The sequence below is a fragment of the Pristiophorus japonicus genome, chromosome 5 (genome assembly GCF_044704955.1).
Source record: "Pristiophorus japonicus isolate sPriJap1 chromosome 5, sPriJap1.hap1, whole genome shotgun sequence".
In the NCBI taxonomy this organism is placed as follows: Eukaryota; Metazoa; Chordata; class Chondrichthyes; family Pristiophoridae; genus Pristiophorus; species Pristiophorus japonicus.
In genome coordinates this window covers 224,047,642-224,072,934 of record NC_091981.1, presented here as the reverse complement: position 1 = coordinate 224,072,934, position 25,293 = coordinate 224,047,642, and the positions used below count along the sequence as shown (strand labels likewise).

Below are 25,293 nucleotides of genomic sequence, written 5' to 3'. Positions count from 1 at the left end.
CTCAGCGCCATAACTCGCCACTTTCTGGCCTTCAGCTCTTTTGTAAGTGTAGAACCGGTACCTCGCCATCAGAACGCTTTCCTTCGGGTTCAAATGCTCTCGGACCAATGTGCACAAATCGTCGTACAATTTCTCCGTGGGTTTCACTGGAGTGAGCAGATTCTTCACGAGGCCATACGTTGGTGCCCCACAGACAGTGAGGAGGATCGCTCTACTTTTGGCAGCGCTCTCTTCCCCATCTAGCTCGTTGGCCACGAAGTATTGGTCGAGTCGCTCCACAGAAGTTTCCCAATCATCTCCCTTCGAGAATTTCTCCAGGATGCCCATTGTTCTCTGCATCTTTGGGTTCGCTATCTGTATCTCGTCACCAGTTGTAGGGTATGGAGAGTCAGACTGAACACTGTGAGCTAAAAGTAAAGTGTGACCGTAGTCTTTTATTGCAGGTCTTCAGAGTGCCTCTCCAACCTGTGAGGTCTCCTTAATTACCTGTGCTTCCAAGGGATTATGGGATCCCTTGAGATTCCGGGGAATGAGCCCTCTGGTGGCTCTACAGAGTATATACAAGTCCAGATACATAACAGATAGTGATGCATTTTTTTACCCCATAAACACACGCTAACGCTTCTTTTTCAATCATGCAGTGGGCTCAGCGTCAGAGACAGACAGACTTCTGGATGCATAAGCAACCTGTTGCAATTTCCCAGATTCATTAGCTTGTTGCACTACACACCCGACACCATAAGATGACGCATCACATGCTAGTACCAAACGCTTACATGGAACATACAACACAAGCAATTTGTTTGAGCATAACAATTTTCTTGGCTTTTGCCCTATACCCATTCGTCTCCTTTGCAGTAAAGCGTGCAGTGGTTCTAACAATGTGCTGAGAACCGGTAACAAATGACCAAAGTAGTTCAGGAGTCCGAGAAACGACCGCAGCTCCGTCACGTTCTGTGGCCTCGGTGTGTTCTCGATTGCCTCTGTCTTCGCGTTGGTGGGCCTGATGCCATCCGCCGCGATTCTTCTCCCCAGAAACTCCACTTCAGGCACCAGGAAAACACACACCGAGCATTTTAACCTGAGCCGCACGCGGTTGAGTCGACTAAGAACCTCCTCCAGGTTCTGCAGATGCTCGACTGTATCCCAACCTGTAACCAAGATGTCGTCGTGGAAAACCACCGTGTGCAGGACCGACTTCAGTAAGATTTCCATGTTTCTCTGGAATATTGCTGCAGCCGATCGAATTCCAAACGGACATCTGTTGTAGATGAAAAGACCTTTGTGCGTATTGATGCAGGTGAGGCCCTTCGATGATTCCTCCAGCTCCTATGTCATGTAGGCCGATGTCAAGTCCAGCTTCGTGAACGTCTTTCCTCCCGCCAGCATTACAAAAAAGTCATCAGCCTTTGGTATGGGTATTGATCCTGCAGGGAGAAATGATTGATAGTTACTTTGTAATCACCACAGATTCTGACGGTGCTGTCTCCCTCGAGGACTGGAACAAATGTACTGGCCCACTCATTGAAGTCAATTGGAGAAATGATGCCCTCTCGTTGCAGCCGGTCCAGCTCGATTTCTACCCTTTATCTCATCATGTACGATACTGCTCTCGCCTTGTGATGGATGGGTCGCGCCCCCGCAATTAGATGGATCTGCACTTTTGCGCCTTGGAATTTCCCGATGCCTGGTTCGAACAGCGAAGGGAACTTGTTTAAGACCTGGGCACACGAAGTGTTGTCAGCGGATGAGAGCGCTTGGACGCCGTCCCAGTTCCAGCGTATCTTTCCCAGCCAGCTCCTGCCGAGCAGCGTGGGACCATCGCCCGATACCACCCAGAGTGGTAGCTTGTGCACCACTCCATCGTAGGAGAACTTTACAGTAGCACTGCCGATTACGGGGGAATCAATTCCTTTGTGTAAGTTCTCAGCTTCGTGCGAATGGGAGTCAAGACAGGCCTTGAGGCCTTGCTGCACCACAATTTATCGAAAGTTTTTTTGCTCATAATGGACTGGCTCGTGTCCGTGTCAAGCTCCATTGACACCGGGAGTCCATTTAATTCAACCTTCAGCATTATTGGGGGACACTTTGCGGTAAATGTGTGCATCCCATGTACTTCTGCCTCCTCGGTCCGAGGCTCTGGTTCGTCGTGATCCGCCGTGGATCTGTCCTCCGCTGCAACATGGTGATTTGCAGGATTAACAGGGTTTGCAGCTCGCCTACACATACGTTGGAGGGGCCCCATTATTCCACAGCCCTTGCAAACGTACCCATTGAAGCATGAATGGAAACGATGATCACCCCCGCAGCGCCAACAAGGTTTTAATGGCCTTGATGGTGGACTCAGACATCTGTGGACGTGCAGCTGCAGGCATGTGGGGTTGCCCTGTACGTTGCGATTTGAAAACAACATCACTTTGTTCACAGTACTTGTAGCAGCACCCCGTGTGTTGAGCGATTTGCTTAGTATTGTCACTGGTGGCAATTAACACTGGTGGGCTATCGCTATGGCTTTACTCAAGGTTGGGGTCTCTACAGTCAAAAGTTTGCGAAGTATTACTTCATGGCCAATGCCAATTACGAAAAGGTCTCGGAGCCTGTGCTCCAAATGTCCTTCAAATTTACATTGTCCTGCAAGGCGTCTTAGCTTGGCGACATAACTCACCACTTCCTGGCCTTCAGACCTTTTGTAGGTGTAGAACCTGTACCTTCCCATCAGAACGCTTTCCTTCGGGTTCAGGTGCTCCCGGACCAGTGTGCACAAATCATAGTACGATTTCTCTGTGGGTTTCGCTGGAGCAAGCAGATTTTTCATGAAGCCATACATTGGTGCCCCGCAGACGGTGAGGAGAATCGCCCTTCATTTGGCAACGTTCGCTTCTCCTTCCAGCTCGTTGGCCACGAAGTATTGTTCGAGTCGCTCCACGAAGGTTTCCCAATCATCGCCCTCCGAGAATTTCTCCAGGATGCCCACTGTTCTCTGCATCGTTGGGTTTGTCATCTGTATCTCGCCGCCAGTTGTTATGCTTGAATAAAGAGCCTGACTGGATACTGTGAGCTCAAAGTGAAGTGTGACCGTAGTCTTTTATTGCAAGTCTCCAGAGTGCCTCTCCAGCCTGTGAGGCCTCCTTAAGTACCTGTGCTCCCAAGGGATCCCTTGGTGCCTACACAAGGTATATACAGGTTTACATATATAACAGAGATCTTCGAAGTGCTCCTTCCAGCGGGCCCTGAATGCCTCAGTGTCCTCAATGAGTGTCTCCCTGTTCTTGGCCAGCAGTGGGGTGGGGCCTTGGGTGCTTGGGCTGTAGGTGGATTTAACTGCGGTGAAGAATTCTCGCACATCATGGCTGTTGGCCAGCTGCTGAATCTTCTGTGCTTTCTCCACCCACCATCTATTCTTTAGGTCACGGGTTTTTTGTTGGACCTCGGCCTTCAGCTGTCTGTAGAGCTGCTTTGCTGCTCCAGAATTGGGTTGCTGCTTGAAGTTCAGAAATGCCCTGCGCTTGCGGTTTATTTGCTCCTGGTCATTCCCGTCAACCCAGTCCTGGTGTTTCCTGGTTGAGTGACCAAGCGTCTCTTCGCAGGCGCTAGTTATGGTGGCCTGGAGGGCAGACCAAGCACTGTGGGCACTCTGCGTCTCGGGGTCATCGAGGGTTGCCAGGTTGGCAGTGAGGAACTGGCTGTATAGGGCTCTCTTAACTGGGTCTTTTGAGTGCCCCAGTGTTGATTTTTCTGCGGCATTGCTTCTGTTGCCGTCGTTGCTTTGGGGCTATATTAATGTTGATGACAGAACGGATTAGGCAGTGGTTCATCCAGCAGTTGTCGGCTCCTGCCATGGTGCAGGTGATGTGCACGTCCTTGTGGTCCCTCGCTCGGACAGATTGAGCAGATGCCAGTGCTTGGAGCAAGGGTGTTGCCACGATGCCTTGTACTTGTCCCTCTGGCAGAACAAGGTGTTGGTGATGACAAGGTCGTGTTCTAGGCATTTTGTCAGGAGCAGGGCACCACTGGAGTTGGTTTTCCCTGCCTCCTCTCTGTCAATCACGTCTCCCCAGAGGTCTGTGTCCTTACCGACTCTGGTATTGAAGTCGCCAAGAAGTATCAGTTTGTCGTCCGTAGGGACTCAGGACAGGGATTGTTTGAGGCTGGAGTAGAATTCCTCTTTGGCCTCATCTGTTGCATCGAGTGTTGGGGCATACGCACTGATAACTATGGTGCACTAGTTCTGGAATAGGGTGAACCTGAGAGTCACGAGACGTTCGTTAATCACGCAGGGGGAGTCTCTGAGGCGGCCGACCAGCTCATTCTTGATGGCGAAGCCAACTCCATGGAGGCGGCATTCTTCTTCTGGTTTGTCTGTCCTTTTTTCTGACAGGCTTGGTGCTGGGGTAAGCAGCAAGCTGGCAGGTAATATAGATTGCAGTTTTTGGAGCAGTAGACTATAAAAATATCATCCTTCCTACTGTCTCCACCCCATGCAAACAATTCCCTGGTTGCTCGGCACAACTTATTGGCACGGATTTTGTGGTCAGTGGCGAACGTGTTCATTACACTCACAGCTGCCCCATAGACCTTTTGCACGGCCATAGTCATTGAGTGCCTGATATAGCAATGGTGCCATCTACAGGGGGATCTGGTATCTGTGTAAACAGGACAAGCAACAGCGTGTATCTTCAACCAATCAGATTGAAGAATTTTTACTGAGGCACGAAGTCTAAACTAGGAAGTGTCAGTTAGAAATTCAATGTAAAATCATGCATCGGCTTCACTGGGAAATTCCTCCCTTTAGGCCCTTGAAAGGCTTCAGCAGAATTCATGACTTTTAAAGGCCCCACACTTTTACTCAAAACAAGGATAATCAATCCTGGTGTGGGAGCCAAAGAATATAGAAAACAATTGTTTCTCTTAGGCCTATTTGGGCCTCCAGAGGATTTAATTCTGCCTTGGACAGATGGATTGGCTCAGATCAGGTAGTGAGCTACTGTTGTGATCTTGCAGGCCTCAGTGGCCTGCGCCGGCCATGCCAATGACCCCATCTCTGAAATTTGGGACGGGATTCTCCACTTTTAGGCGAGGCCAGGTCGAGATTCTGCTATGCCGCACTTCTGCCAGTGGAGTGCAGCTCCAGGAATTTCTGATCCAACATATCCTGTCAATGTGACTTTTTACTGATTTTAAGTACTGGGATGCATACTGGAGGCAACTGATTACAAATGAAAAGTGATTAGTGTAATCTTTTATGGATTATTCATGTTGCCCTATTTGGATTACTATATTTCAGTCTAGGTTCATCTTTAAAAAGAGGGAATTTCGTATTGGTTAGGGCTCCACAGGAATAATATGACTGATCTGGGGAGTGAATCTAAAAGTATTCTGAACAAAGGTTCACAGAATTAAAGTTGTTTTCACTTAAAAAAAAATCAAATTGAGGGGCAAACTGAAATTTAATGGAATACCGCTCAAACTTTCAATCAACTTCACTTTGGAAATGATTTCAAACAAGGGTAGAATTTCCTTTTTATCGTGAGATGTTTATCATGAAAGCATGCAGTTTCTTTCAAGTCGACTTCACAGACCCTCCCTGCTCACTAAGTATCCAGGTGGGCTAAGGAATGGGTCTGCTCCAAGGCAGTATCAATGAAGAAAGAATTGTGGCAATTTCTCATTTCATAAAAAATTAATGGCGCATCAAATCTGCATCAAGGAATTCTAATATGCTAGATGTAAGAAACAAAAGTGAGCGTAATAAAGATTTTTTAAATGAGAACAGAATAAATGTTCGAAGAGTTTAAGCTATTAATTGAAGGATATGCAACTGAATCCTTACTGCAAAAAACATCTTAAAGCTCACTTGCTGAATATAATGGATTGAACTTTAGCATTTGGTTAGAAAAAGGCTCAATTGCAACAGGAAGATTGTGAAAAGTTTAGTATAGTTAGAATTTGATCAACACTTGGCGATCACCCAGCTAGCTTCAAGTAAAGGCACAACTTACTGTTAACCTTCAGCACAGAACAAATAATTATTCAAGGTTCAGTTAGACAGATAAAAACCCCTGTTTATTTGGGACAGAGTCCACGTTGTGTTTATTTCCCTTTCTGTTTAAATTCTGACACTGAAGCTTTCAAATGTACAAAACTTAGAACACATACAGCAAAAATTCCTCTAAAATAGCAATGCCTTAGCACAATTAGGTTTTCAAATGAACAGCCAGTGCCTAAAGAAATGAGACATAGCTGACTTTGTTTTAAATACCAAATATATTTATTTAAAGTTGGTACTTTTTCCAACTCAAAGCATGTGTATTTTCAAACATTTTATAAAAGATATAAATCAAAGCAGAAGCCTTCATTAAAAAAAGTTGCAAAAAAAATCACAACATAAATACTGTTTCAGATTTATAACAGAACTCCTCCTTTTGCAGGAACAGCAAAGTAGGTGCCTTTGACTTACAAATATTTTCGTGTGTAGGATTAACAGAACAGAATTTACAAATAGGATGACAAATCAGAATGTTGATAGCTATTGCATTTGGACAAAATATATGCAATTGATAGAAAAAAAGGAGATAAAGGTCTTTCATCGTCTTCATAGACGATGCTTGCTGATGATTTTTAATAGCAAAATTTGCTTTACAGATATTGTATGGATACAATCCTCATCAGTTTAAGTGCTGAATAACACACACTTCATACTAAGAGACCTGTACTTGCACTTATTATTCAAGGCTCTTTGGCAATGGTAAGTCAATATTTTCAATTTTCATCACTTTGTCTAGCTGCATAAAATTCCATAGAACCAATACTGAATAATTTAAGTCTCTACAGATTTAGGGAAATATGTGGTGAAAATGATTAACAAGGGGGAAGATAATACTAGGCATTCTAAAAAGATTAGAATTTGATCCTTTAAAATAGAAACCCAATGCTTTAAAGAAATATGTAAATGTGAGCATGGGTCCCACTAGTCACTTACCTGCTATTTATTTAATTGCTCTAGGAACTGAAAACTTTTGGCATCACAGCTTTAAAAGATCCAATATTTTACTCTAATTTTGGAGGGATTGGAAAAGGACATTTTTAATATAACCATGTTAAAAATTCAGTTTTTAACTTATTGTTTACTCAATATAAATCAAATGCAATACTGACTGGTGGTAAATAGAGCACATCTTTCAACAAATGTCAGACGATTATTGATGATGATGATTCCCCATTGCTTTAAGTGCATGAACTGGCTTTTGTGCTGTAGCAGGTTTTATTCTGGTTGAAGCAAAAGTAAGTTAATACAAAATACCTTAAATTTGTTTTTATATACTGCATGGATGTTTCTATAAAAACCTTATTGACCATTATAGTAATTTACAACATTGGCTGTGGAATTGAAGGACACCGTGCAAACCACACAGGAAACCTAGAGGCGACTTAAAATTCAGATTGCTGCAAGGGCAACTATTCAGTTGATTTAAGCTAATGTATCTTTTAAGCTAACTTAAAACTCAAGGTTAAGAGCAGAACCCCACCCCCTGAGTTAAGCAGTCATAAGTGTAATGGTGTGAACTATAAAACAGATGGAGCTCGGACTGCATGCCAAATGCAATCTTGAGGTACGATGATCTACATTTTTGCAATACTTTATACACTGGTTTAAAATGATACTTGATGTTTTATTGCATTAAAAGTTGTGTAAAATCTGGTACAATCCAATCCTTTTGTCTTTTTTCTCCTTTTTACTACCCTTCTCACTTTACTCTTGCTGGGATACAGTTCCATGAGCTCTGGCAACTCTCACTTAATTCACCCAGTTTTATTTTTCATGTGTTTTAAGAGTGAATGTTAGCAGGCTTTTGGACTGCAGAGGGCTCCACTGCCAAATGAGATACAGTTCTCACACTTATCAGTAAGTTCCCTGACTAGAAATCAGGAATCGGGATCCTGGCTGATTTTGCTCTCCCTGTTCCCGGTACAGAGGCCCAATTAATACTCTAGGTAAGATCAGGTAACTCAGAATGGGAAATGAACTGGGAACCTCCTAGCCTGTACAACTTAGTGCTTAACTAATGCTGTCTTGGCCCTACGCTCTGGAATTCCCTCCCTAAATTTCTCGTCTCCCTATCCTCCTTTAAAACGCCTGTTAAAACCCAACTCTTTGACCAAGTTTTTGGTTACCTGTGCTAATATCTCATGTGGCTCATTGTCAAGTTTTGTTTCATAACGCTCCTGTGAAGGGCCTTGGAACGTTTTACTACGTTAAAAGTGCTATATAAATGCAAGTTATTGTTGTTGACTATTGCTTTTTATGCCATTTGTGGAGCACATCTCTTTTAAAGGGATTAGATGGCAGTGTTCTTGCTATTTATTTTAAATGTTCACAGATGAGGGATATTAGCACTGTGAAATGGAACACTCCACATTTTAAGAATCCAGTGTCACCATTAATATTCCAATGTCAGATATCGCACAGGTTAGATGCTGAGTAAAGGTGCCTCCACTCCAACTATATTACTCAGCTCTGCCTCAGAGAACTCCATACATCAATATGACATTTTCAATTTCCCATTCTCTTCGCCCAAGTGAGATTGACAAGTTTTGTGCTTTTTAATAAGTTAGGGACTGACACTACCCAAACTAGCTCCATATAGTGGGAGACAGAGGCCTTCATCCCATCAGATCTGGGATCAATCTGGACCCTAGTCTCAGATGTAAAAGGACAATAGGCTAACTCACATTACCACCCTACGCCCCCGATGGTGATAATTTTATATTAATTCTGGATTACCACGGTGTTATTATGAGGACATGCTTTTATGCAATGAAGCTTGATTACTATACTGTGTTTGGGTTTATGAGTTATGTATCGTGAATAAAATCAATACTAATTAATTCAGTAATGGTTACATATGTTTTTTTTTAAAAACAGCTGCAACCAAATATTATGCAAGACAAAATGCAACATTTTGTTATTACTGTTGGATTTTAGTGACAAAGCTTAGTACTTTGTAGGGAGAATGTTAGGTCCAGTTGATCATAGCGTTAAGTTAAATTCAATATGGTTCATTAGAAAACTGGAAAAAAATTCTAATTGGGCTCATTGTTCTTAAAGCAGTAGGTGGACAGCATTTATTTTTCATTAAAGTGATCAAATTGAAAAACTGTAACCAGACTGGTCTTCTGACAAAACTGGAACAGAAATAAAATTCTAGATCTTTCATTTCCTATTTTTTAAACAAATATTGCCAATTATACAATGCACTAAAAACCAAGAAAAGATGACAAAGCTGACGAATGGGCAAACAGTGACAGGATGTTCTCTGGATGATCTTTATCCCGCAGTTCTATTTCCATCGCTGACATTTTCTGTGATGAATGATCCGTAAATCCTGAAAACTCCGAACCGCTATCTTCGCTGGTTTGAAATAACTCCAGCAAACTTTTCAATGGCAAGCTGGGAGCCTCACCTTCCTCTGCCAAACACCTTTCCTTTGCAAGTGTACTTATTTCCGTTCTGTGATTCTGAGCCTTCTTTTTATTTCTTCCATAAACAGCAGAAAATCTCACTTTCCTCTGCAGTTTCATACAGGGTGAAGAATCTACGGTATGCGGAATCACACTCACTTCAGTGTTTTTGTGTGCAGTGGTATTAAATGGAGGTGTTATTTCATGCATCAGTCCTTTTCTTGGTTCTTCACATCTGCCGTTGTTAAAAATCAGTTGTGTCTGTAGAGGGCTGCATGAATGAGCTGCTGCAACATCCTGTGAACTATGATCAGTTACCCTAGAATACTTGGAAACACAAAGGATTGCATTTTCCCGTTCCTTGCGCTTTTCTTGTAAATTATTCTTTGATTTCTGTAGCCTAGTTTTGCTTCCGTCACTGTCAGAACATAGAGTGATATCTAGCTTTGGCCTACTTCCACACATGTCCTCGTCAAATGGAGGCTTATGTGATGATTCTTCAGTAACAGACAGAGATCTCTCCTTGTCTGGCAATCTTCCAATATGATGCAACTGTTCTGATATACACACCTTTGAAATTATGGAACTACTTTCTTGTCCTTGGCACAAAGATGAACTATGCAGAGTTCTGTCCTTTTTCTCATTTTCAGAATTAACTATGCCTTCTCTATAGGACTTGTTATCAAAAGTGGACTTATCCCCCGTTTCAGAAACGCTAACATGACTTGGTATAGATAAACGTAACATCTGGCTAGGTGAATTCAGGGTACATGAAGATACAATTTCTTTTTCTTGGAAAGACAAACTACTTCGTTTATTTTCCCATCCACTGACACGTTCATTATTCTTCATGCTCCACATTACTGGAGATTTATTTCCTTCCACATGCTCTGTATGTGGTCTTCGAAATTCTTTGTGCATTTCTGCAATACTTATCTTGGTGAAAGCATGAGTGTTTATACCAATACTGCATTTTGTCCTAAACATAAACAAAAACCTTTCATTAAAATCAGGAGATTTCAATTTTCCAAATCCTTAATTATTTAACAAGTTAAATATTCATAGAAAGTGGCACGATATGGATTTATAACCAAATCTCCCAAACAAAGTTACTGACCTCGGCTATGCTACTGTGAAAGATACGCAGAGGTGGTTAGGTATTTCACTACTTTTGGGAGGAAAGGGAAAATCAGTGAAAAGGAGGAAGGTGCACCAAGCTAGTTTCAAAGTAGCAGATTCAGATCATGAGGAAAATGGCCACTTGATCGGTTAGTCATAATAGTGTTTAGCTTGGAAGGCCCATAAAGAGGTTAGGTGAAAAATGTATTTAAAAAATACAATTAGGCCATTCGGCCCTTCAAGCCTGCTCTGCCATTCAATAACATTATGGAGGAAGAGGCCAAGAATGTGACATTTGGAGTAAAAGTAGTTATCTCCTTTTATTGTTTCCCCTCACTGCTACTCCCAACCTCCACTTCCATTCTGGTCCTAATATTCAATTACACTGCAGTTGTCTCCCATCAAGTCAAACCCACCTCACCCACCCTTTCCTGATGAGACCCATGATGGCTCAGCATCTGTCCTGTTACTCTCTGTAAAGAGCCATGGGGCATTTTCTACATTAAAGATACTATATAAATAAAAGTTGTTACCATTCGGGTTGGAGGGGAAGCCACTGCTGGAGATATACTGGTTGCAGTAGTGAAGGTAGGAATGCAATTGCGAGTATAGTCCAATTATCAAAAATTGATGATCAAGGGGCAATTGTGGGGGGGGGGGGGGGGTGGGGGGTTAACTTAATACAATTACTATCACTAGAGAAAAAGTACTAAGCAAACTAATAGGGCTAAAGGTGGACAAGTCCCCTGGACCTGATGACCTGCAGCCTTGGATCTTAACAGAAGCAGAGATAGTGCAGCATTGGTTGTAATCTACCAAAATTCCGTGGATTCTGGAGAGGTCTCAGCAGATTGGAAAACCGCAAAACGCCTCTATTTAAGAAAGGAGGGAGACAGAAAGCAGGAAATTATAGACCAGTTAGCCTAACGTCTGTCATTGGGAAAATGCTGGAGTTTATTATTGAGGAAGTAGCAGGACATTTAGAAAATCACAATGCAATCAAGAGTCAGCATGGTTTTATGAAAGGGAAATCATGTTTGACAAATTTGCTGGAGTTCTTTGAGGATGGAAAGAGCAGGGTTGATAAAGGGGAACCACTAGATGTCGTGTATTTGGATTTCCAGAAGGCATTTGATAAGGTGCCACATAAAAGGTTACTGCACAAGATAATAGCTCACGGGGTTGAGGGTAATATATTAGTTAGCCAATCCTCTATCCCTGCTAACAGAAAACAGAGAGTCGGGATAAATGGGTCATTTTCAGGTTGGCAAACTGTAACTAGTGGGGTGCCACAGGGATCAGTGCTGGGGCTTCAATTATTTACAATTTATATTAATGACATGGATGAAGGAGCGAGTGTAATGTAGCTAAATTTGCTGATGATACAAAGATAGGTGGGAAAGCAAGTTGTGAGGAGGACGCAAATAATCTGCAAAGGGATATAGATAAGTTAAGTGAGTGGGCAAAAATTTGGCAGATGGAATATAATGTGGGAAAATGTGAGGTTATCTACTTTGGTAAGAAAAATAAAAAAGCTCATTATTATTTAAATGGGGAGCAACTACAAAATGCTCTGGTACAGAGGGATCTGGGAGTCCTTATATATGAAATTCAAAAAGTTAGCATGCAGGTACAGCAGTAATTAGGAAAGCAAATGGAATGTTCACTTTTATTGCAAGGGGGATAGAGTATAAAAATAAGGAAGTCCTGCTACAATTGTACAGGGCATTGGTGAGACCACATCTGGAGTACTGTGCACAGTATTGGTCACCTTAATTAAGGAAGGATATACTTGCATTGGAGGCTGTTCAGGGAAGGTTCATGAGGTTGATTCCTGAGATGAAGGGGTTGTCATATGAAGAAAGGTTGGGCCTATACTCATTGGAGTTTAGAAGACTCGAGGTGATCTTATTAAAGCGTATAAGATTCTGAGAGGGCTTGACAGGTTGGATGCAGAGAGGATATTTAAGGTGGAGATAGACAGTTTGAGATATAAGGGAGTCAAGGGTTATGGGGAAAGGGCAGGGAAGTGGAGTTGAGGCCAAGATCAGGTCAACCATGAGTTTATTGAATGGCAGACAGGCTCGAGGGGCCAAATGGCCTACTTCTGCTCCTATTTCTTATGTTCTTATGAGAGGTGGTGCAGGAGGGTGTTGTGGTTAACCATGTTGTGCAATAAAGAAATCAAGGAAGGATAATGGGAAGATAATGTGCCACAATCATAGTCTCAACGGAAGTCTGATAAAGGCTATCGCGTGGATTTAATTTAATTGGATTTTTAAGTGAGGCTATTAAACATGATTAGCGATCATGGTATTAATGGTAAATTTGCTATCCATAAATGTCTTTAACAATGGAAACCAGGCAGTAATGGAAAAAAAAGGAAAAAGCTCTGCAGAGGGCAGAGAGACTTAGGGCGTCACACAGGGAATTGTTATGGGTTCTCGTCATTATAAATGAGAAGATACCCGCAAAAGTCAAATTAGTATTTTTATTGCAACAGTACTTGTTTAGACTGTTATCATCGTCATCATCTATAGAATCAACGCTGATGTCCTCCCTCCCTCCTTCTCTCTCTCTCTCTCTCTCCTCCCTCTCCCCTCACCTCCGCTCCGGTCCCTCCCTCTCACCCTCTTCCCCCTCACCAATAGTTGGAGGTCAATTTTACAAAAATGCTCAAAAGCATTCAAAGGAATTTGCACAAATTAAGTAATGGATGAAGAATCAGCAAATGTATTTTAATGAGGATACAGGCGAATGGATGTATATGCTGTAACAGGCAAACAATGACTGGATGTATAATCAGCAAAGGTAGAAAAGGAGGAAGATTTGGGGCTGATCACTGACCACTCATTAAAAACATCTAGACCGTGTAAAGTTATTAACAGGATTAATTAAACATTATTTTGTTTACAAATCAAAAGCAATTATTTTAATTCTACAAGGCAGCAGTAGAACACATTTGCAACAGCATGTACAATCTTCTATATAAAAAAAATTGATGTATTTGAATAATGAAAAGGCATGATCAAGATGAAAACTGCCTTTAGGAGTATGATTCGGAGATGGATACCATACTTTCAAGTAATGTAATGCAGAAACAGAATTCTTACCTTTTCACTGTATCTCTTTGGAATTCTACAAAATCACAATCAAACTGGGAAATTATTTTATCCACAACATTAAATTCTGTGCTCTCTGAAAACTTTTTATGATGTTCACTTTTCAGATGCTAAAAAGAAACACAGAAGGGTCAAGATACTGTAGCAGACAAAAATAATGCAACAGCAGCAGAATTATACTGCTCTAAAATGTCACACCAAATTATCAGGCTTCTGAAACAGTGTAACACTGGCTCAGATGATGTAAGCACGTAATCTCAGTTTACAGCTTTGTAAATATACACTAGCACATAATATTTAGATAAGTTAAGCACAATTAACCAAATTTGTTGACAACTTTTTCCAAAGTTAATGAAACTTGCTGATATGATAAAGATTATAGGGGGAATTTTAACTGGCAGCGCGTTTTGGGTGGGCAGTGTGCTTGCCCAGTGGATTTTATTAATATATATTGGCGGTCTGCCCTTCCAATCGAGAGTGACGGGCACTCTGTCCACTTGCAAGTATTTTCAGTGAGTCTGCAGAGATCTATTTAAAGCATAACTGCACCTCTTAAAAAGGAGGTTGTTTTCACATCACTGACATTGGTCTCTGTATTTTCTAGAAATATCGCAATCTGCAAGAGGAGTCGGCTCAATTTTCCCCAGGCCCGTTTTCTGGCGTATTGTCAGAGTTACACCCGTTTTTCTAGGCCAGAAATATTTTGCCAAAGTTTCCCTGATGTATAATTTGAATTTGGCACTGTGCAGCGTGTCCGGTCACCTCGGGGGGGGGGGGGGGGGTGTGTGGAGCCTGCTGTCTGCGCCTAAAAACAAAGCCGCACCTCTGCGCATGCGCGGGAAAAAAAAAGTTACGTTTCTGACGTCGTTCCAATGGACGAGCATACTCAATACAGCTTGGATTTGGCAATCGGCTATTTTTAAAGAGCCAGTTGTGTGTGTGAGAAGGAGTGCTGTGAGAGAGCATTGGGAAAATCACAACTGGAGCAATACAAGATGCAATGCAGTGCAAGAACCAAGAATTTTTTTACAGGAAGAAGTGGAGGCACTAGTTACTATTACTGAAAACAGATGGCAGGAGCTGGACACCAGCAGAGGTCACATAAAAGTTCCACCCAAAGAAATGAAGAAACGCTGGAAACATAGAAAATAGGTGCAGGAATAGGCCATTTGGCCCTTCGAGCCTGCACCACCATTCAATAAGATCATGGCTCATCATTCACCTCAGTACCCCTTTCCCGCTTTCTCTCCCTAGCCCTTGATCCCTTTAGCCGTAAGGGCCATATCCAAGTTAGTTGCAGAAACTCTGACTAAGTCACCAAGTTGCAGAAGATTACTGCGCAATGGTGACCACCACGAGATCTGGAGGCCAGTGTAAAAATAAGTGGCAGGACCTTGGTCAAGTAGTTAGTGCAAGTAATATTTTAATTTTTTCAATGGAATTGCAATTGTAAATGTGACCAGCTGTATGTCCCACTCAGCAGAAAGACACCCTCTCTAAAAAGTTGCATTTTCATCTTTGCAGAGGAAGGTGGCACATAATAAAAGGGAAAGAACTTGAATAGGAGGAGGCCCGGCAAATCTGCACCCACTGACACCCTTGGAAGAGAGAGTTGCTGCTTTGATAGTTCCTGCCTGGAAAAAAGCAATCAGTACTGCACAAGCTGGGCCCACACTCGAGGGAGAGGGTAAGTTGACTTTATTATTGATTTTGACAGTGTTCTTAACTCCCTCCAAATCTTCGATTTAAAAACAATGGAGTCTTTCAGTGCAGATTTGTGAATGTGCGCTGGTTTTCTTAACTCACCAGAAAGTTTTTCAGGAGTGGCCAAATACGCCGACCTAAGAGGAAAAAAATGTTGGCCAAACTGCAAACAATTGAAAAAACTGGCACAGACATGGCGTTAAAAAAAAAACTGGCCTAGAAAAATCATAACTAAGTCAGGGCGCAGGGGGAAATTTTGAAAAAAATAAATACGCCAAAAAAACGGTGCAAATGAACGGGGAAAATTGAGCCCAAAGTCTCCAGGTTTTCTGATACATCCCTGGAGGTCCTAGTTGAAGAAGTTAGGACAGAGGGACGTCCTTGTCCTTCAGATGCCAAAGCAGAAGTCAGTAGCCTTGAAGCGATGTATCAGAGTTGGTTAGCTCCAGGGGTATCACTCCCAGGACTTGAATTAAATGTAGGGAAACGTTAATGACCCGAACAGAGCAGCAAGGGTCTTCATATCTCAATTTTTCTGTATTACCCCTGACAACAGCACTTTCCCATCCCCCACTCCCAACACTCCCCTCACCTGCACCACACCCTTCTCTGCCAATCACAAGGGGATACTGTACCACCTCTCTTTGTCGATCCGATTATACTCACCTCTGCGTGTTATCTTCATAGTAGTCACTAACAGCATTTTGTTCACACATTATAGTAATTGGTAGCAACGAACTGCTCTGATGACACCTCTCTAACTTCATAGACCAGCCACTTTCTTTACACTGAACACCTCTCCATCCTGCTTGCAACTTCCTTCTCCCTCAGCATACACATTATATACACATGGGGTGTCGCAATTGTGTGGGCGGACTGGTTGAGCCGGATGCTCTTTGCCTTTCCGCCATTGTTCATAGGTTTATATGTAGCCTTCAGGGCTGTTGACCAAGGGCCGTGCGGCTTTGTCGGCCGGCGCGGACACGATGGGCTGGAAATGGCCTCCTTCTGCGCTATAAATTTCTATGTTTCTATGAAGAAGCCCCACATCCTTGTGAAATAGCCACTCATTAAATCTCCCCCTCTCTTTCTGCAAGTAAAAAGTAGCTCACAATGCAAGGCAGGAGCAAGACCAGGGGAGACTCAGCTAGCAGGCCCTTAGCAAGATGGAGCCTGCAGCTCTAGAGATCATTGGCCCATTATGTGCAAAATGCATCTAAGATGGCAAGCCTGGGAGTGAAACTGAGCAAGTTGGCTGCATTCACTCATACCCTTCCTTTAACCTCAAGCATTGACACATTTAACCAGCTTGACAATTCATGCTGTCTTGTGAAGTCTTTAATCTGCTACTATGTAGTCTGTCACTACCATGTTAATTCCTTTTTTACTTTATCTAGGTCCTTCTCAGCGTCTGGAACCTGTGGAAGAGATTCAGTCCTCTGGAAAAAGCACCGTCACAAGCTCTATCCCTCCCAAGCTCCAACACAGAGACTGGCACCTCGGTTGGGCTAGTGAGTGAGTTAGAGAGGTCAGCGTTTGGCGCAGCACCCAGCACGAGTGAGCAGGAACAGGGACTAGAGGAAAAGACAGCTCCGGAGAAGGCAGAGGGTAAGCTCGGCTCCAAGCTCTGCTGAGGAAGGTGCAGATGCTGACATCAGAGGCTCAGCCTTCAAAAGAACATTCCTTCGGCACACACGCAGTTGTACAATGTACTGCCTTACCATGAAAGTTTGGAAGAGTCCACTGCCAGCCTGTGTGGTATTCTGTCACAAAGCACCAGCATTCTGCAGTGCAGCATGGAATGTGTGGATACCTTCATGCAATGTTCCCTGTCATTTGTTTTGGCCATACATGGCCCCTTTACGGGGTTGCACAGGCCATTCAAAATTCCATGCATGCGCGGTTGTTACAATGAAAAAGCCAGCAAGCTTCCCAGGAGCACCGTGCGGTCGTGCAGCTTAAAGGTTACACTGTCTCCATGGATGCTGCAGCTGAAACCTTCATACCAGGAGTGCATATCACTAACTTGTGTGTGCATGATCATCTTGGTGTTTCCATAGCATTGGTTGTACCTCATCTGCATTGGCATGCTGGAGTTATGGAGGGTAGTCATAAGCTATGAGTGGAGGGGATATCCTTTGTCTTTTAGCAGCCGTCCTCTGACTTTCCTTGACGGTAGAATAGTGGAGAGATGGTCGACTAGTGTAGGATGAAGGAATGACAGTTGCCTGAAAACCTGGCACAAACCTGCATTATTCTGTGGCAGTGATCACTGACCAGCAGCACACTGATGGAATTAAATCCTTTCCTGTTAGGTGCTGCTGGCTGGTTTTCTGGTGCTTTGATGGCTGTGTGTGGAGTCTATCGCTGAAGTCAGCCACTGCCGCAAATCCTAGAGCAGTTTCATTCTGACCGCTGAAGTCCACTGGGAAGCCTACGCAGGCGTTGGCCCTGGCAAAAGGTTAATGGTTGATGCAGTCATGAATAGCAGCTTGAGAGGTGCAGAAAATGTCCCCTGTAGCATCCTGGAAAGAACTCGAGATGAAGAAGCTAAACACAGTGGTGACTTTCACTGCCACAGGTAAAGTATGGCCTCCTGCCCCAGAGGCAGCATATTTTGTTGCAGAAGGCAGCAGAGATCTGTAACAGCTGTATGGAGAAGCACAGCATCCTCATATGCACTGCTCCTCCAACAGATCCAGGAAACTCACTCTGGACCTGTACATCTTATGGACTGGGTAAGGCCTTCTTGAGCAATGTCCCCCACTAGTTGTCGAGTAAGAGGCCCATCTGTTGCTCCTTGTGGCAAGGCAGGCTGCAGTTGTTGCTCTTCAAAGTTCCAACAATGGCCCCATCATGAGCTCTGCATTTATTGAGGGTGTTTAAACAGAATAGATGTAGAAAAAAAAACAATCTCCAAGACAAACTCTCCTGTACAAATCCAATAAAAGCAATAGCAAACAGCTACCCACGATCTGAGTGCTTGCAGATCAGTGCACCTTTAAATACTGCTTCCAATGGCCCTTTGGAAACCAGTCCCACTAGGTTTACTCAGAAGGTTCCTGTTCTTGCATATTAAAATTGCATCAGGGTCCTAATGACATCACAGATGTGGATGCTGGGTCAGTTGAAATTTTTATGAAAGGTCAAAATATTTTTTATTAGGCAACATTATCAATGGATATGAAAGAACGGCAGATAAATGAAGATGAGGTACAGATCAGCCATGATCTAACTGAATGGCGGAACAGGCTCGAGAGCATGAATGGTCTATCCTGTTCCGAACTGGAATTAAAACTAGATTTGATCTGATGAGTTGAAAAGTAAAATAATTTGCCACCTTGCAAGTAATATGAATAGATTTCTGCATATCCAGTTCTCTTTTCTTTCTTTCTGATATTGATCCTTATAACATATTATAGTTTTACCTACCCAACTGATTAGATTATCGATATCGAAAGTTAATTCTACTTATTTGTAGAATTAATTTCCCTGCTTAGATGTTCAGATTATACCAATATTTAAAAAAAAATATAGGGGGCGAAATTGTCCCTTTTATTGACGGGAGTTGGGAAGCACTAATGGTTTTCGCCCGGGCGCGGCGCAAAAATCGCCCCAAGCGGAATTGGATGGGGGTTTTGCAGAGGCGCTGCGAGGTAGTGCCCCGCTCCTGTCGGGAATGTTCCACTGGGCTGCGTGCGGTGATGATGATGATGTTATCGCCGTGCACATTGCCCCCTTACCGCCCCGGAAGTTAAATTGCCCTGCGCAACCTACCTTAGCGCCTGGCAATGACAACAACAGTTTCAGCTGTCGAGTTGCAGTCAGGAACCAGGTGGAGCAGATCTATTTAAAGGTGCCAGCTTGGAAACTATTTTCTGGCGGTCATTACTTTTTCTGCTTTCCAACAGATAGGCAGAGTGGCTGGTGGACCGATAGCAGCGATTTTTACCTCAGAGTGTCTTCTGCCTCCCAACTTTTCCCCTGTATAACTCATGGTAGTTTTGAAGTTAAAACATTTCTGTCGCTTCATGGGGGCATTCGACCTCCTGCTCCGACGTCACCGTCAAAGGATGCTTAGACGAAGTCAAAGGCACAGTCAATTACAGAGAGAAAGGCATAGAGAGAGGGACAGAGAAAGGCAAAGACTAAGAGAGGGAGCACCACAGGGAGAGGTCCATAGAGCAGGCCACAGGGAGATGTACAGACAAAGAAAGGCAGCAGGACATGGAGAACCAGAGGCAGCAGCACTGGAAGAACCAGAGTAATATGTTGCCAGAGGAAGGCGGCACCACAGGGATGGCAACAGGAGGCCTTACTCTCCCCGGGTATTCCGGCAACAGTTCTCCTACATCAATTTTACTGAGGAGCAGGCTGTGTTTCAGCAAGGACGCGGTCAGAGAGAGAGCTCTCCCATCTGCTGCAACCAGACCTCAAGCCTCAGACCAGAGTGAGGATGGCTCAGTGGCAGGCAAGGTCACCATTGCACTCAACTTCTATGCTAATGGATCTTTCTAGGAAGCAACAGGAGACATCTCCAATATTTCCTAGTTTGCCGTCCATTGCTCCATCTGCGAGGTCACAGATGCCCTGTAAGAAGGAGGGACTGATCTTAAAGAAAGGTTGAGCAGGTTGGGCCTATACTCATTGAAGTTTAGAAGACTTAGAGGTGATCTTATTGCAACATATAAGATTCTGAGGGGGCTTGACAGGGTAGATGCAGAGAGGATGTTTCCCCTCATGGGGAATCTAGAACTAGGGGGTATAGTTTCAGAATAAGGGGTTGCCCATTTAAAACGGAAATGAGGAAGAATTTCTTCTCTCAGGAGGGTCATGAATCTTTGGAATTCTCTACCTCAGAGAGCTGTGGAGGCTGGGTCATTGAATATATTTAAGGTGGAGATAGACAGATTTTTTGAGCCAAGGATTATGGGGAGAGGGCAAGGAAGTGGAGTTGAGGCCAAGATCAGATCAGCCATGATCTTATTGAATGGCGGAGCAGGCTCGAAGGGCCAGATGGCCTACTTCTGCTCCTATTTCTTATGATCTCCTTCCCCATGAGCAGAAAGAAACAACACGAGTGTGCATGTGTCTTTGCCAGGAGAGCTAGTTTCCTCATGGTGCAGGGTGACATTGACTGCACCAACGTCGTGTGAGGGCACCGCATCACAATCCTGAGCTCTTCCGTAACCGCAAAGATCACTACTCACGGAATGTCCAGTTGGTGTGCGACCACACATGCAGAATACTAACCGTGAATGCCTGCCACCCCTGGCAGCAGCCACGATGCCTTCATCCGGCGATAGATAGTTGTTCCAGCCCCAAATAAAGCTCGCGGCTAGCTGCTTGGAGACAAGGGCTATCCACTATCCACCTAGCTCATGACTCCCCTCCACAACCCCACCATTCCTGCCCAGAACTCGTACCATGCCACCACCAGGAACATCACTGAGCAGACTATCGGAGTGCTGAAGCAACAGTTCCGCTGCCTTGACTGCTCGGGAGAAGTCCTGCAATACTCGCTTGAGTGGGTGTCCCTATTCGTCGTCATCTGCTGCATGCTGCACAACCTGACCATCATGAGGGCATCACCATTGCCACCAGGCGTAGCCGCACCACCTCAGGAGGAGGTGGACCAGGAGCAACAGCAGGAGGACGGGGAGGAGCAGGAGCAACAGCCGCGACGGAGGAGGCAGCGACTCCATCGCGATGCTGCAAGGGAGGTCTGCGACCGCCTCATCAGAGCTAGTTTCCACGGATTTCAATCCCACTTCCCGGTTCCTGTGGACAACCCCATCACCACATCAATTTGCCCTTCCGTACCAAAGACCCAAGATTGAAATGAGACAACAGCAAATATTAAACATTCCAATCAACATTTATCAAACAACAATAAAATGTATAACTGTGTATTTATTCATCACCAATGTGTATTTCCTTATATCCCCTCTTTCGTTGAGCTATTCTAATATTTCTCCGCAGTGTGCCCCTGTGGCTGCAGCATGGCTGGTGGAAGGCTGCTGTGTGTCGGGGCCAGAGACTACAGATGGCCTTCCAGGACGCCCTCGACCAGCTCTGGGCTTAGAAGGCCCAGCTGTTGACTGCATCACCTCAGGCTGGCGGCGGTGGTCTGGGCTGGCTGAGTGACAGGCAGCGCCAAGTGCAATGGCGGAGTGGCAGTGGTAGGATCAGGAATGCTGTCATCCTGAGAAAGGACAGCAGGTTCCTGCTTCTTTGACCCACTGCCACTCCCCCGGGGCAGCACCTCAGCACCCCACCAATCTGCTGCAGGACAGATTGCCGGGCTGCTGTGACACCGTGAGATCCCCAGTCGACTGTGGGGGACCCAGCGGTGATGGCAGCAGTCAGAGCTCGTGTGGCATGCAGCTGAGAGTGAATGACAGCACCAGGACATTGCGTGGCATCAAGCTGAGACTGCATGAGAGCAGTCTGAGCTTCCATGCAAGCAATCATTGACTCCATTACAGCACCAAGACGTTGCATTGTCTCCACCTGTGCCGCAATGGAAGCTACTACATCGCCCATGACATGCACCATGAGGTCTGGATCTGCACGGTCTCTCAGAATCGCCAATCGCCTGCACACTGGCAATGATAGGCTCCATGCGCAGAGCTGTGTTCAATGCAGGAGGCGGACTCCTCCACGCTCCTTACCACTTCCGACAGGCTCCCGGGCACCCATCATCTGGTGTGTGTATTGCTCCCCATCCAGGTCCTCATCCGAGTCCTGTGCAGCAGAACTTGCGTGCGAACTTGCCCTCCGGGGAGATGGCTCCCGAGGTTCCTTCTGTCGTGTGCCATCTTGGCCTGCAAAAGAAAAGGACCTGCGTGAGTAAGAGTCCAGTTATGTATGTGGAAGAAATGCCTGCTGTGGTTAAATAGCTGTGAGTGTAGGCAAGGCGTGAAATGAGGAAGTGACTGTGAGTAGGTAGAGATGGTTAGTGGTTGACTGCTGGGTTAAGTGCTGGTTTGCAGAGTGTGCACAGACAGAGGCTCAGAGGTTGGTATGCAAGAGGTGTGCAAACATGCACATACCATGACCACCTGACTGAGATTGTTGAATTTCCTCCGGCACTGTGTTGGGCTTCTGTCGACCACGGTGCTTGCTGACACCTCCGTGGCCACCTCTGCCCACATGGCCCTAAAAACCTGTGACGTTGGCCTTCTCCCAGATGGAGGGAAAAGTGCATCCCTCCTCCTCTCCACTGCCCCACCAATATCTCCAATGCCAGGTCATTGAAACGAGTGGCCCTTCTAAAAGATATTGGAGCAGCCATCACAAACCTTCCCTCTACCTTTCAGTCAACTCCAGCAATGATGAAAATGACCAGGTGATACCTGAAACGATATACCCTAGAGCTGGAATGAGCAGGAGGCTGATTATCGCTGAATGAAAGTCAGTTGAAATTGGGTGCAGCTCTGTAAATCATGCCCCTGCAGCGCCCCACTGCAGCCAGTGCCTCAGACACCACCTCCCTTTATTTGAGGCGAGAGTGCCCAATTTCCCACAATTTTGCAGCCCATCTCGCCATGCGCTAAATGTTCAAACAGATAAAACTTAATTTTGCCCCCAGAGGTTTTTCTTCTGTATTCAATCATGTGTGAAATTTAGGAGCATCTTCCCATGCCTTGTTACTTCTGTGGCAAATTGGTATGGAGGTGCTAATTATTTAGAGGTGTGTTGAATTTTCATTTTTAGATTAATAATACAACTTTAACACAATGTATAATCAAAGATTACATTTAACCTATTCAAATTTTCTGGTTCTCTTTAGTAGCCAAATTGAATATGAACAGATGATTGGCTCGGAACAAGCACTTTGTAATTTTACATATCACAATACCAAGAAATATATCTTCAGGGATTTTGTTAATATGCAATCTATTACCATTTAACAGATCTATTTTTTTGCTATTATTTAATTATCATACTAGTTTTGACACTTACAAAGATGAAACAATTTAAACTTATTTATTCCCTTTCATTCGACTTTACTGTGTTCGATCCCCTTTTCCAGGTAATTATTTAATCAGTGTTTAACCTGTTGATGCCATTCTATTACAATATATCCAAGAAGTGTAAGTTATGCAAAAATAATTAAGAGTTTGGAGTTAACACTTACAATTTTTAAATCTTCATATTTCATCATGCAGCATTCACAATAACCCTTCTTTTTCTTCTCTTTTAATGTTTCCATAATTTTTGTGTCCATTTTACCATTTTTTTCACTGCAAGCCATTTTGTGGCCTTTACTTCTGTTTGAATACAGAGAAATAGAAAATAACTAAATGTATATTTTTAAATAAAAATATATTTTTATATTTTGCATTCAGGTATGATAGTCATTTGAACGTTAGTTATTTCTAAACACTTCTTTAAGCCACAGAGATTACACAGTATGGTCTGATCTACAATGTCACTTCAAAGATATTGCTTCCAAGAAGCAGTTCCTGACATCTATTGTTCTATTCAATTTGGTTAGTTACACACTGCTGTCAGCGTCACATTTTGGGGTTTTTACACTAAATATTTTCTTGGATTCAACTTCATCTCTTATATGTAGATCTTGTGACTCCTTTTAGTGTACCTTTTTTTTTCCAGTATCTAGATAAGTGACAGTGAGACCCAGAGATCCCAAGACAACCCTCTAAGAATCAGGCTCTAAACTATATTTCGATAGTGTAATATAAGACAGTTCGTCATGCATTTCACTATTCACTCCATACATAAAATGAAGATCCAATCATTTTCTATCTATATATAGACTCCAAAACAGAAGACCAGTTCTTAAGCTGTGAAACATGCTACGGTTTCAATACTAGCCTAGTTTCTCTGCTGGCCGACGCAATAAACACAGCATTTCACAAGCATTTACTGGCATAAAGTCAGCTCAGATACGTCATTCAACATTCTTTGAAGGCACACTGAAATAAAGGCAACAATTCCCTTTTCAATATTACATGTGTCACGTATTAGCAATCTGAATCTTATGAAGCCTTCCATAGCCAGCCTATCTGGTGCCTTGAGCTCATGGATTTTCCAGTGATGAATTATCCTGCATAAACGAGATTTAACTCCTCATATGCAGTTTCTAGCAATAAAAATTTTAACATTTCAAACAGAAAAATTCAAAAATCAATTTTATGTCACAATTAGGTAGACAGGCTGAGAGACATTTTTGAACTCTATTGTAAATGGCAGCTGCATTTGTATAGGCAAATATTTTTATTTGCTTTGCCCCAAGAATCAAGGGAAGACCTGAGTCACATTTGTGAGTTGGGCACAGCTCTGATTCTTTGTCGTCTATTTAAGAGCCAACTCTATAGCCAGGAGTTTCCAGTGGTGGGTTTATATCAGGTCGCCTTCATCCAGCTCACCAGTCATTCTAAAACTGACAACATTAGGGAGCCCAGAAACTCCACGGTAATGAACCGACACATAGTCAGTGCAGAAGCATCTTTCTTGTTTTCAAGATTTCAGGTAGGTTAATCTGTAATTATTGTAAATCTATTATTTGAATTCAATACTATTCAGTTATCTGCTTAACATTGAATAAATCTGTTTAATAGTTTATAGCCAAAGCAATAGTCTGAGAGTGTGCTTATGTTTTCACGTCCCCAATTCGAGGCATGTGAAATATCCATAAGCCAAAATAGATGGGTTCTCTGGCTTCTGTGCTCACTACATTTACTCAGATATGAAGTAATGGCACCATCTGATCTGAGTTTTAATCCTATGGCGGGTTGAGCGTGCCGGGGCTCGGAAGCAGTTGGGGAACTGGGAGAGGCAGGAGGAGCATCGGTGGGGGGGGGGGGGGGTAGAAAACATCAAGGGGGAGATGAAAATCATTGTTGGGGGCAGGCCGGGA

At 43.7% G+C, this 25,293-nt stretch overlaps 1 protein-coding gene across 3 annotated transcripts in view; it reads right to left on the bottom strand.

Moving 5' to 3' along the window:
- Positions 1 to 6,062: 6,062 nt before the first annotated feature.
- Positions 6,063 to 25,293, bottom strand: part of dbf4 (DBF4-CDC7 kinase regulatory subunit) — an 80,420-nt gene continuing 61,189 nt past the window's right edge. For all 3 annotated transcript variants that reach the window (XM_070881343.1, XM_070881342.1, XM_070881344.1), the window contains exons 11-13: positions 23,548 to 23,680; positions 13,692 to 13,810; positions 6,063 to 10,438 (exon numbers count right to left, since the gene is read on the bottom strand). In XM_070881343.1, coding sequence (XP_070737444.1) covers positions 9,256 to 10,438; positions 13,692 to 13,810; positions 23,548 to 23,680 — 1,435 coding nt within the window. In that variant the 3' untranslated portion in view covers positions 6,063 to 9,255. The remainder of the gene's footprint in view (positions 10,439 to 13,691; positions 13,811 to 23,547; positions 23,681 to 25,293) is intronic.